The sequence below is a fragment of the Choloepus didactylus genome, chromosome 7, assembly GCF_015220235.1.
Source record: "Choloepus didactylus isolate mChoDid1 chromosome 7, mChoDid1.pri, whole genome shotgun sequence".
Lineage (NCBI taxonomy): Eukaryota > Metazoa > Chordata > Mammalia > Pilosa > Megalonychidae > Choloepus > Choloepus didactylus.
The window spans coordinates 118741542-118755284 of NC_051313.1; the positions used below are offsets into that span (position 1 = coordinate 118741542).

The following is a 13743-nucleotide window of genomic DNA, read 5'->3' on the forward strand; positions in this document are numbered from 1 at the left end:
ACTCTTATTCATTGTTGGTGGGACTGTATAATGGTTCAGCCACTCTGGAAGTCAGTCTGGCAGTTCCTTAGAAAACTAGATATAGAGCTACCATTCGATCCAGCGATTGCACTCCTCGGTATATACCCGGAAGATCGGAAAGCAGTGACACGAACAGATATCTGCACGCCAATGTTCATAGCAGCATTATTCACAATTGCCAAGAGATGGAAACAACCCAAATGTCCTTCAACAGATGAGTGGATAAATAAAATGTGGTATATACACACGATGGAATACTACGCGGCAATAAGAAGGAACGATCTGGTGAAACATATGACAACATGGATGAACCTTGAAGACATAATGCTGAGCGAAATAAGCCAGGCACAAAAAGAGAAATATTATATGCTACCACTAATGTGAACTTTGAAAAATGTAAAACAAATGGTTTATAATGTAGAATGTAGGGGAACTAGCAGTAGAGAGCAATTAAGGAAGGGGGAACAATAATCCAGGAAGAACAGATAAGCTATTTAACGTTCTGGGGATGCCCAGAAATGACTATGGTCTGTTAATTTCTGATGGTTGTAGTAGGAACAAGTTCACTGAAATGTTGCTATATTATGTAACTTTCTTGGGGTAAAGTAGGAACATGTTGGAAGTTAAGCAGTTATCTTAGGTTAGTTGTCTTTTTCTTACTCCCTTGCTATGGTCTCTTTGAAATGCTCTTTTATTGTATGTTTGTTTTCTTTTTAACTTTTTTTTTTCATACAGGTGATTTGAAAAAAGAAGGGAAAGTTAAAAAAAAAAAAAAAAAAAAAAAAAAAGAAAAAAAGACAAACAAGGGGAAAAAAAAAAAAAAAAAGATGTAGTGCCCCCTTGAGGAGCCTGTGGAGAATGCAGGGGTATTCGCCTACCCCACCTCCATGGTTGCTAACATGACCACAGACATAGGGGACTGGTGGTTTGATGGGTTGAGCCCTCTACCATAAGTTTTACCCTTGGGAAGACGGTTGCTGCAAAGGAGAGGCTAGGCCTCCCTGTATTTGTGCCTAAGAGTCTCCTCCTGAATGCCTCTTTGTTGCTCAGATGTGGCCCTCTCTCTCTGGCTAAGCCAACTTGAAAGGTGAAATCACTGCCCTCCCCCCTACGTGGGATCAGACACCCAGGGAAGTGAATCTCCCTGGCAACGTGGAATATGACTCCCAGGGAGGAATGTAGACCTGGCACCGTGGGACGGAGAACATCTTCTTGACCAAAAGGGGGATGTGAAAGGAAATGAAATAAGCTTCAGTGGCAGAGAGATTCCAAAAGGAGCCGAGAGGTCACTCTGGTGGGCACTCTTATGCACACTTTAGACAACCCTTTTTAGGTTCTAAAGAATTGGGGTAGCTGGTGGTGGATACCTGAAACTATTAAACTACAACCCAGAACCCATGAATCTCGAAGACAGTTGTATAAAAATGTAGCTTATGAGGGGTGACAATGGGATTGGGAAAGCCATAAGGACCAAACACCACTTTGTCTAGTTTATGGATGGATGTGTAGAAAAGTAGGGGAAGGAAACAAACAGACAAAGGTACCCAGTGTTCTTTTTTACTTCAATTGCTCTTTTTCACTCTAATTATTATTCTTGTTATTTTTGTGTGTGTGCTAATGAAGGTGTCAGGGATTGATTTAGGTGATGAATGTACAACTATGTAATGGTACTGTAAACAATCGAAAGTACAATTTGTTTTGTATGACTGCGTGGTATGTGAATATATCTCAATAAAATGATGATTTAAAAAAAAAAAAAAAAAAAAGACACAGACTGGCAGAATGGATTAAAAAACAGGACCCATCTATATGCTGTTGACAAGAAACTCACCTTAGACACAAGGAAAAAAATAGGCTGAAAGTGAAAGGTTGGAAAAAGATATTATGCAAAAAGCAACCAGAAAAAAGCAGAGTAGCTATATTAATATCAGACAAAGTAGACTTCAAAAGTAAAATAATTGAAAGAGATAAAGAAGGACACTATATATTAATAAAAGGGTCAATTCATCAAGAAAACAAAGCAATCATAAATATTTGTGCACCAAGGCATAGTGCCCCAAAATTCATGAGGCAAACACTGAGAACACTGAAAGGAGAAGTAGATAACACCACAGTAATAGTTGGAGACTTCAGTACATCTAGACAGCAGATCAACAAGGAAACAGAGATGTTGAATTGTATGATAAATGAACTAGACTTGACAGACATTTATAGAGCACTATACCCCACAACAGAAGGATACACATTTTTCTCAAGTCCTCATGGAACATTCTCTAGGATAGAACAGATGCTGGGTCACAAAGCAAGTCTCAACAAATTAAAAAATATTGATATTATAAAAAACACTTTCTCAGATCATAATGGAATGAAGTTGGAAAAAAATAACAGGCAGAAGACTGTAAAATTCACAAATATATGGAGGCTAAACAACACACTCTTAGAAAACCAGTGGGTAAAGGAAGAAATTACAAGAGAAATGAGTACCTCGAGGCAAATGACAATGAAAACACAACATATCAAAACTTATGCGATGCAGCAAAGGCAATGCTGAGAGGGAAATTTATTACCTTAAATGCCTGTACTAAAAGAGAAGAGAGAGCAAAAATTGAGAAATTAACTGTCCACCTGGAGGAACTAGAGAAAGAATAGCAAATTAACCCGAAAGCAAATAGAAGGAAAGAAATAACAAAGATTAGAGCAGAAATAAATGAAACTGAGAACAGGAAAACAATAGAGAGAATCAACAAAACCAGAAGCTGGTTCTTTGAGAAAATCAACAAAATTGATGGACCCCTAGCTAGGCTAACAACGGAAAAAAAGAGAGTGGATGCAAATAAATGCAATCAGAAACGGAAAAGGAAACATAACTACTGACTCTGCAGAAATAAAGGAGATAATGAGAAGTTACTGTGAGTACTTATATGCTAATAAACTGGACAACTTACACAAAATGGACAACTTCCTAGAAAAGCATAAACAACCAACACTGACCCAAGAAGAAATAGATGACCTCAAGAAACCAATCACAAGCAAAGAGATTGAGTCAGTCACCAAAAATCTACCAAAAAAGAAAATCCCAGGACCAGATGGCTTCACATGTGAATTCTACCAAGCATTCAAGAAAGAATTAATACCAATCCTGCTCAAACTCTTCAAAAAAATTGAAGAGGAGGGAAAGCTACCCAACTCATTCTATGAAGCCAACATCACCCTAATACCAAAATCAGACAAAGATACTGCAAAAAAAGAAAATTATAGACCAATCTCTTGAATGAATATAGATGCAAAAATACTCAACAATATACTCACAAACCAAATCCAGCAGCACACTAAAAGAATTATACACCATGGCCAAGTGGGGTTTATTCCAGGTATGCAAGGCTGGTTCAGCACAAGAAAATCAATTAATGTAATACACATCAATCAACTGAAGCAGAAGAACCACATGATCATCTAGATCGATGCAGAAAAGGCATTTGACAAAATTCAGCATCCTTTCTTGATGAAAACACCACAAAGGATAGGAATAGAGGGGAATTTTCTCAGTATAATAAAGGCAATATATGAAAAAAACCCACAGCTAACATCACACTCAATGGGGAAGCTAAGTATGTGGGGGCCACAAGGTCCTGCAACCTCATTATGGATTATGTACTTGGAAGATCTGAGAGCAGAGACATGAATGGACATTTTCACATTGGTGTTCATGGAGGCAGTATTCATGATTTGCAGTGGGTGGAGGTGGCCTAAGGGTACACTGACTGAGGAACGGAATGGTGAACTGTGGTGTATGCATACAATGGAATATTGAGCAACTACGAGAAGGAGTGAAGTTGTGAGAGGCAACGAGGTGATGGATCCTTAGACAGCATTTTGAGTGAAGTACGCCAGAAAGAAAGGCAAACACTATAATGCCTCACCAATATGGACTAACTACAATATGTAAACTCAGAATTGAATCTTAGAGCACAGCCTAACAGGGAAACGATGATTGCAATTGTCCCTAGATTGTAAGCTCTTACAGCAGTCAAATCTATTCCTGAATTATAATGGCTATCTCCAAACTCTGAGATGTTGATCCCTTTGTGTATAACCTGATTGGTTTCTGGAACACTGGCTATCTGTGTGACACCTGAAACTCAGTTAGAGCTTGGCAGATGTGAATGTCAGTATTAACACCTACAGCAACTGTTAAAAAAAAAAAAGCTGAAAAAGAGCCAAGACTTCAATTAGAGATATGAATGAAGTAGATCTGGTTAAGACTAGTGCAAACAGGGTCAAAGGGTAAAGGTTGAAACTGACTATGTGTTAAAACTTCAACTTCCATGTGAGACCAAGGGAAGAGATGTTTATTTGGTGTAGGATCTGTATTTCCTAAACAATATAACTTATACAGTCAGTTTACTTAAATGCCACAATTACGTGGAACTTTGAATAAGAAGTGAAATATGGTAGGTCTGTACAGGTTAGAGTGAAATAGCAACACATCCCAAAGTAATTTGGGCAGAGAATAAAAATATACATGCAGGGCCCCCTTGAGGAGCTGGGGGAAAATGCGGAAGTGTTGGACTTTCCCACCTGGATTGTTGCTGATGTTCTCACAAACAGTGGGGACTGACAGCTTGATATGCCGAGCCCTCTGTCATGGGACTTACCCATATGAAGCTTGTTACTGCAAAGAAGAGACTAAACCTGCTTATAATCATGCTTAACAGTCTTCCCCTGAGTGCCTCTGTTGCTAAGATGTGGCCCTATCTCTCTCTAACTAAGCCTCCTCGGCAGGTGAACTCACTGCCCTCCCCACTACGTGGGACCTGACTCTCAGGGGTGTAAATCTCCCTGGCAATGCAGGATATGACTCCCGGGGATGAATCTGGACCCGACAATGTGGGATTGAGAACGTCGTCTTGACCAAAAGTGGGATGCGAACTGAAACAAAATAAAGCTTCAGTGACTGAGAGATTTCAAATGGAGTGGAGAGGTCACTCTAGTGGACATTCTTATGCACTATATAGATAACACTTTTTAGGTTCTAATGTATTGGAATAGCTAGAAGTAAATACCTGAAACTACCAAACTCCAGCCCAGTAGCCTTGACTCTTGACAACTGTATAACAATGTCAATTACAGGGGGTGACAGTGTGATTGTGAAAATCTTGTGGATCACTCTCCCTTTATCCAGTGTATGGATGGATGAGTAAATAAATGGGGACAAAAACTAAATGAAAAATATGCTGGGATGGGGGGGATGGTTTGGTTGTCCTTTTTTACTTTTATTTTTTTATTCTTATTCTGATTCTTTTTGGTGTAAGGAAAATGTTCAAAAATAGATTGGGGTGACGAATGCACAACTTTATGATGGTACTGTGAACAGTTGATTGTACACCATGGATGATTGTATGGTATGTGAATATATCTCAATAAAACTGAATTTAAAAAATGCAAAGACTATTAGAATTATTAAAACAATAAGATCCAAAAAAAAAAAAGGTAAATGAATAATAGGGAGGGATGGGAAGGTACAGGATGTTTTCAGTGTTCTTTTCTACTTAAACTTTTATTTTTTTGTGTGTAATAATGAAAATGTTTAAAAATTGATTGTGGTGATGAATGCCCAACTATATAATGGTACTGTGAGCAATTGATTGTACACTGTGGATGACTGTATGATTTGTGAATATATTTCAATAAAATTGAATTATTTAAAAAATTTTAAAATAATTACAATATAATGGAGACAATATGGTGTGAGAAAAAGAAAAGGTTACAGGTATGGTTCAAGTCCCAGCTCAAACTTGTATTAGCTAAATGATCTTGGGCAATAATCTAAGTCTCCATTTCTTGAAATGTAAAATAGTAAAAATACTGTTTACCTTGAAGAACTGCTGTGAGAATTAAAGAAATTAACACATGTAGAACATGTAGCATCAAATCTGACACTGCTCAAAATTTTATTTGTTCTCTTCCCCTTTCTTTTGATCATGTTTTAATAAAGTACAAAATTCTAAAGAAACACTTGGGAGGGACCAGTTCAGCTCAAGGACTACCGGAAAATACGAACTAGAACTGCCATTTGGATGCGATCCTAATGGGTGGAGGCCTTTGCTGACTCTTTATATCTTCCCACCTCTCCTTTTCCCAGTGATTTTATTTGGGGGGTAAAAATGACAAAAGAGTAAATATATAAAGATTCAAATCCACACTCAGTTTCTGCAACTGCCCAGTTGGTATAACAGGAGGACTTGGGAGTCTGGTACTAAAACCCTGGAGTGGTGTGTATGGTGGTGGGGGGACCCCAGTCATAAAACCTTGGAACAGGACACGTGAGGACTGAGAGCCCCAGTCATAAAAGCTCATTTTAAAAGTCTGTCAGAGCTAAAAGGATGTTGCCTCTATGAGTTTGGTTTCTTCGAGACCCATCTGCTGCTTCCCCTCATGCTCTCTAGGGCTCATCTCAGCCAGGCTTCCCCTGCCCCCCAGCCCCTTCAAGCCAAAGCCTGCCCTCCTCTGTCTTTCCTCTTCTACCCTGTTTGAGGTGGGAGGATCTGGGTGGAGTTGAAGAGTGTGAGGGGAATTGTAGACTCTGCTCTGCCCACCTACATTCGCCTGATTCCAGCTCCTCCAGCAGGTTTTTTTTTTAATTTTTTTAGTTTTCATTGAGACTGTTCACATACCATACAACTATCCAAAGATCCAGAGTGCACAATCAGTTGCCCATGGTACCATCATACAGCTGTGTGTCCATCACCACAATTAATCTTTTTTTCAATATTTTTCATTTTCATTACTCCAGGAAATAAAGACAAAAAAAGGAAACTCCAATCCTCCCATACCCCTAACTACCCCCCTCCATTATTGATTCATAGCTTGGTATAGTACCAAATGTTAAAATACTACTAACTGTAGTATATAGTTTGCAATAGGTATATATTTTTTCCTATATGCCCCTCTATTATTAACTTCTAGTTATAGTGTTATACATTTGTTGTAGTTCATGAGAGGGATTTCTAATATTTGTACAGTTAATCACAGACATTGTCTACCACAAGATTTGCTGTTTTATACATTCCCATCTTTTAACCTCCAACTTCCCTTCTGGTGACATACATGACTCTGAGCTTCCCCTTTCCAACATCTTCACACACCATTCAGCACTGTTAGTTATTCTCACAATGTGCTACCATCACCTCTGTCCATTTCCAAACGTTTAAGTTCACCCTAGTTGAACATTCTGCTTATGATAAGCAACTGCTCCCCATTCTTTAGCCTCATTCTATATCCTGGTAACTTATATTTCATGTCTATGAGTTTACATTTTATAATTAGTTCATATGAGTGAGACTATGCAATATTTGTCCTTGTGTGTCTGTCTTATTTCACTCAATATAGTGCCCTCAAGATTTCTTCATCAACCCATTTTTTTTAACATGGTTTTGTTCACACACCATACATTCCATCCTAAGTAAACAATTGTTGGTTCCCTGTATAGTCACGTATTCATGTATTCAGCACCATCACCACTATCTATATAAGGACATCTCCATTTCTTCCACAGAGAAGGAGGAAGAGTCAAAGAAGTTAGAGAGACAAAAGAAAAAGAAAAAAGAAAAGGAGAAAGGAGAAAAAAACTTGATAGCTAGAAAGCAACAAAAGGAAAAATAGCATTAAACTAAAGTCTGATAAAGAGTCAGACAACATCACCAATGCCAGGAGCACCATACCCTTACCCTGTGCCCCACCACCCATATGCATTTAGCTTTGGTATACTGCCTTTGTTATATTAAAGGAAGCATAATACAATGTTTCTGTTGATTACAGTCTCTAGTTTGCATTGATTATATTTTACCCCCAATCCCACCCAATTTTTAACACCTTGCAGTGTTGATATTCACTTGTTATGCCTCATGTAAAAACATATTTGTACCTTTTATTACAATCATTGAACACCCTAGGTTTCACTGAGTGATACAGTCCCAGTCTTTACCTTTCGTCTTTTGTTCTGGTGTTCCACATGCTCCTAACTTTCCTCTTTCAACCATACTCACATTCATCATTGTTCAGTGTACTTACATTTCTGTGCTACCATCTCCCAAAATTGTGTTCCAAACCTCTCACTCCTGTCTTTTCCTTTATGTCTGCAGTGCTCCCTTTAGTATTTCCTATAGAGCAGGTATCTTGTTCACAAACTCTGTCATTGTCTGTTTGTCAGAGAATATTTTAAGCTCTCCCTCATATTTGAAGGACAGTTTTGCCAGATATAGGATTCTTGGTTGGTGGTTTTTCTCTTTCAGTATCTTAAATATATCATCCTACTTCCTTCTTGCCTCCATGGTTTCTATTGAGAAATCCACACATAGTCTTATCAAGCTTCCCTTGCATGTGATGGATTGCTTTTCTCTTGCTGCTTTCAGAATTCTCTCTTTATCTTTGACGTTTGATAACCTGATTATTAAGTGTCTTGGTGTAGGCCTATTCAGATCTATTCTGTTTGGGATATGCTGCACTTCTTGGATTCGTAATTTTATGTCTTTCATAAGAGATGGGAAATTTTCACTGATTATTTCCTCTATTATTCTTTCCACCCCTTTTCCCTTCCCTTCTCTTTCTGGGACACCAAAGACATGTACATTCCTGCATTTCATTTTGTCCTTAAGTTCCCAGAGACATTGCTCTTATTTTTCCATTCTTTTCTCTATCTGTTCTTTCGTGTGTAGGCTTTCAGGTGCATTGTTCTCCAGTTCCTGAGTGTTTTCTTCTGCCCCTTGAGATCTGCTGTTATATGTTTCCATTGTGTCTTTCATCTCTTTTGTTGTAACTTTCATTTCCGTAGATTCTACCGGTTGTTTTTTAGAACTTTCCATTTCTTCCTTATGTAACCCAGTGTTTTCATTATACGCTTCATCTCTTTTGCCATATCTTCCCTGAACTTTTTAAACTGATTTAGTATTAGTTGTTTAAATTCCTATATCTTAGTTGAAGTGTAAGTTTGTTCCTTTGACTGGGCCATAACTTCGTTTTTATTAGTGTAGGTTGTAGCTTTCTGTTGTCTAGGCATCTGATTTTCTTGGTTACCCCAATCAGGCTTTCCAAGACCAGAACGGGCTCAGGTCTTAGCAGGAGGCAACATATCACATCTCCCTGAGGGTTTGTGTTAGAAGATTGGTGCACCCTGTGAGGTCTCAATCACTGTGCCTTTCTGCCCAGCAGGTGGCGCCTGTCAGCCTATCACTCCAGATTGGTGTAGGGAGGTGAGGCCCATGGCTGTTTTCCCCCAGGCTCTAGGGTCTGGTTCTCAATGGAAGGTGAGTAGTAGAGCTTGGCACCATCTTCTTCCTCTTAGGGAAAATACACCCCATAGGGCGAGGTCATTTATATTTGAATAGACTCTGTGCCTGTGCTATCTCCACCCTTGTCTGGTCAGAACACTGGGAACTGAAAATGGCTGAGGCTTTCTCCACTGAGCCATAAAAGGGACAGAAAGTCCCCTTCAGGGCCAGTCTGCGGCCACCCTCCAGCTCTCCAAGGTCAATCATCACCAAAAGCCTCTGTCTGCTTGTTGGGAATTCATATCTTGTATGCAGCAGTCCACATTTGTTAATTAAAACCCCAGCTGGAGCTCAGTTGAGCTATCTTCACTTGCTCAGAGAATGCTGCTCTCTAGCACCAGGAGGCTTTGCAGTTTAGGCCATGGGGGGAGGGGGCTCCTGGCTTGGATCTGCAGGTTTTACTTACAGATTTTATGCTGCGATCTTGGGCATTCCTCCCAATTCAGGTTGGTGTATGATGAGTGGACAGTCACGTTTGTCCCCCCCGCAGTTATTCCAGATTATTTACTAGTTGTTCCTGGTTGTTTATGAGTTGTTTCAGGGGGACAAACCAGCTTCCAGTCCTCTCTATGCTGCCATCTTCTTCTGTCTCCAGCAAGTTTTACTGAGCATTTATTCTGTACAGGGTGCTCTGGTTACCTCCCTCTTCTCTTTCATATACCTACACATTCTCATCTCAATCTTCCTACAAGTCTCAATTCACCCTTTGCAACCCCCCCCCAGCTCCCCCTCCCACCATAACATACCACTCTGCCCTCTGTTCACCCCACGTCCAGAGTTTTCTGAGCAACTCCCATCACTGCCCATTATCCCACAGAACAGCTCTTCCTACGGGATCACAGCACTGCTTCCCCTTGCCTCTTCCTGGACATTATTCAGAATCATCCAAAAGCTTCTTTCCCAGCCTCATCCCTCTCCAGTTCACAGGATTCTGAAAGCACAGCTGACCTGCCTTGCTAGTTAGTTCCCAGCACCCTCTGGGATTAACATCTGCCGGTTTCCCTCCCATATCAGCAAATGGGCTCAGTGGAAGAGGAGAGGGGCCTTGGGTTTGAGAGACTAAACTCAGGAGATTCAAGCTATTACCCCCGGAAACTGGAGAAGCAAAATGAAGGCAATATATTCTAGGGAGATGTGTGGAGGGAGATAAAGGAGTAAGGTTCTAGGAAAGGAAAGATGAAAATTAGTGAAAGATCTAGATGACTTACTTTTCAGCCCTACCTCTCACAGTGTTGGATGTAAATTTGGACTGGAAAGCTAAGAAGCACTGGATAGACAGACTTCTCATCCGAGGAGCTATAATACTGAACGACCACAGGGAGGTAGCATGAGGAAAGAGTCTCTCCCTCAATCACTGTCTTCCTTGGTCCTACCTAAATATTCTCTGATGAAGTTGCCATCACTGTCTGAGGGGGGTAGCTCCTGCTCTACCCTAGAGATCAGAAGGCCTTCTCCCTGAGCACTGAATCAGCACTGAATCAGCAGGGTGATCTTAGAGCCCAGGCACCCCAGCCAAGAGCGCCTCTAGGAGTCCCCTCTGCGTTCTGTTCAGGAGGCTGAACTTGCTGGCTGAACTTGTCCCTCTAAAGCCATCCAGGGCCTCTAGGCCCCATTTTCCACATGAGACAAGCATGTCCTCCTCCCTGCTCATTGTGCCTTTGTCTCTGGGAGAGAGAATAGTCCTGCTGGATCACAACCAGAGGTATGCCTGATTTCCTAGCTGGAGAGAATGGATCCTGGACTGTGGCGGGAGCCCCCACGGACCGTCTCAGGGTCAGAATCCTTAAAGGGAAAGGACCCAGGAATTTCCCCCTGAGCCAGGCAGCCCTCCAGGAGTAGCTGCTGCACTTACCTGGAGCGGTCCTGCCCTGGACCATGGGATTGCTCAGCACCATCAGTAACACTGTCAGGGCCGCTGTCCAGGGGCCTTCAGGGACCTGCAGGACCATTGTGGAGGTGGAAAAGGATGGCGAGGCAGAGAGAGTTGCAGTCAGAGAAGGACTCACTAAGTGCACTTCCCTCTGGAATATCAGAGACCATGGACCAAAATAATCTCCTATGTCCCCTGGGATTGGACAGATTCTCAGAAAGGAACCAATGAACACTGAGCTTGATATGACTCATCACTCACTGGGCAGAAGCTTAGTGTGAAAGGTCTGACAATTGATAGATGGAGGAGAGTGATACTCATTTTCAGTTATCGAATAAGGCAGGAGGTATGGGGAGATTGTGTGTTTTCTTTGCTCTGAAGCAGATCTCTGATATTCTGGTAGCCCATCTCTGGGGATTATCTTTCCCTTTCCCCACCTGCCACCCCCCAAAAACTCACAGAAGTGAGTCTGGGGTGGAGCAAGGGCCATCACAGTGTGTAAAAAGTCATACAGTGGCCTCGGCAGGTGAACTCACTGCCCTTCCCCCTATGTGGGACCTGACTCCCAGGGTTGCAAATCTCCCTGGCAACACAGGATAAGACTCCTGGGGATGAATCTGGACCTGGCATCATGGGATTGAGAACATCTTCTAGACCAAAAGGGGGATGCGAAATGAAATGAAATAAAGCTTCAGTGGCTGAGAGATTTCAAATGGAGTCAAGAAGTCACTCTGGTGGGCATTCTTATGCACTATATAGATAACACCTCTTAGGCTTTAATGTATTGGAATAGCTAGAAGTAAATACCTGAAACTACCAAACTCCAACCCAGCAGCCTTGACTCTTGAAGACGATTGTATAACAATGTAGATTACAAGGGGTGACAGCATGATTGTGAAAACCCTGTGGGTTGCACTCACTTTATCCAGTGTATGGATGGATGAGTAGAAAAATGGGGACAAAAACAAATGAAAAATAGGGTGGGATGGGGGGATGATTTTGGTACTCTCTTTTACTTTTATTTTTTATTCTTATTCTGATTCTGATGTAAGAAAAATGTTCAAAAGTAGATTGGTGATGAATGCACAACTATATGATGGTACTGCAAACAGTTGATTGTACACCATGGATGATTGTAAAGTATGTGAATATATCTCAATAAAACTGAATTTTTAAAAAAAGTAAACTGGTAAAAATCCTCAAACCATCCTGGTTCTTTTGATTCTTGTTCCATCTTGGGTGTCAGGCCCTTGAGTGTTTCTGTGCTGTCACATCCTAATTCTGTCATGCCATCTATGAGCTCCTGTTTGGAGAATTCATGATGTGTTGCTTCTCTGAACTTCCTCACAATGATCAGCACGCTAATGCTAGTGGGATCGAGTCACGGTCATCACAGAAATGCTGTCTACCATTTATTTCAATTTTATTTTCATCTTGACCATCTTTGTATCTATTGTACTGTTGTTCTAACTTTTTTTTTTTTCTGTCCAGTGATCCTTTTACACTCGTAAATAAAGTTCAGGATTTTGAAAAAAAAAAAAAGTCATACAGTGGCAAGATTTATAGTGAAATTAGACTCTCCTCCCCGAACTCAAAATGTAGTCTGCATGCCTGGCTTATGCTCAGGGAGATCTGTGTGAGCAGCTCCCATCCAATCCTCTTTCTCCCAGAGGTTGGTTAGCCCTGAAGGGTGCAGAGCACTGAGGGTCCTTATGGAGGACTCTTGCCAGGGTCTGTAAGGCCCAGGGACCTTGCACCTGAGAGTGAAGACACAACAGCTCTACCACCAAGTATGTGCTGCAACTTTAAGGAAATTACTTACCTTTTCTAGGCTTCGCTTTCTTCCTCTTCAATATGGGGGTGATAAAACTTGCTCTAAAGGTCAAATGAGATAAATAGATCTGAAAATGCTTTCGAAAAGTAAAGTCCATAGAGGATATAAATAGACCAGTAAATGAGGAAGAAAATGAAAAAAAATCATTAAGGATCCTACCTCCTCCAAAGCATCTGATTTTGATGTGTTTACAGTGAAGACTTTACAAACTTTCAGGGAACATTACTCCCTAATTTACAAACTTATAAAATGTGATCCTGTTGGACCACAAAATTTAATGAAGAAAATGTCAAACCAACATCAACTATTAACATAGATATTAAAATGTAAACAAAATGGTAGCATATATAATGCAGGAGACAAAAAGATTTACATAGCATAAGAGGTCTATTAGGCATGAAATCAATTCTATGATCTTAACTATGAATACCAAAGAAATACTCCAAAATAAAAACATTTAAAATAAGAATAGAAAAATAATTACTTAAATATGGTAAGGAGAATATAAAACAAAAATAAGCATTACATGTAATAGAAAAACATTTGAGAAATCTCTCTTAAAAACAAGATCAAGGGAAGAGTGCCCATTCTTATATGAAAATTAAATAAAATGAGTAGTAATCTAAAGCAAAAAATTAATATTACCTTCAGACAGCTTGTTTACCAGACAAATTCAAATAATAAGAAATCTG

General features: G+C 40.3%; 1 protein-coding gene across 2 annotated transcripts in view; it reads right to left on the reverse strand.

Moving 5' to 3' along the window:
* The window catches only part of LOC119539320 (HLA class II histocompatibility antigen, DP beta 1 chain-like), a 37036-nt gene extending 25662 nt beyond the window's left edge, over positions 1-11374 (reverse strand). For both annotated transcript variants that reach the window (XM_037842761.1, XM_037842760.1), the window contains exon 1: positions 11200-11374. In XM_037842761.1, coding sequence (XP_037698689.1) covers positions 11200-11296 — 97 coding nt within the window. In that variant the 5' untranslated portion in view covers positions 11297-11374. The remainder of the gene's footprint in view (positions 1-11199) is intronic.
* Positions 11375-13743: the final 2369 nt, after the last annotated feature.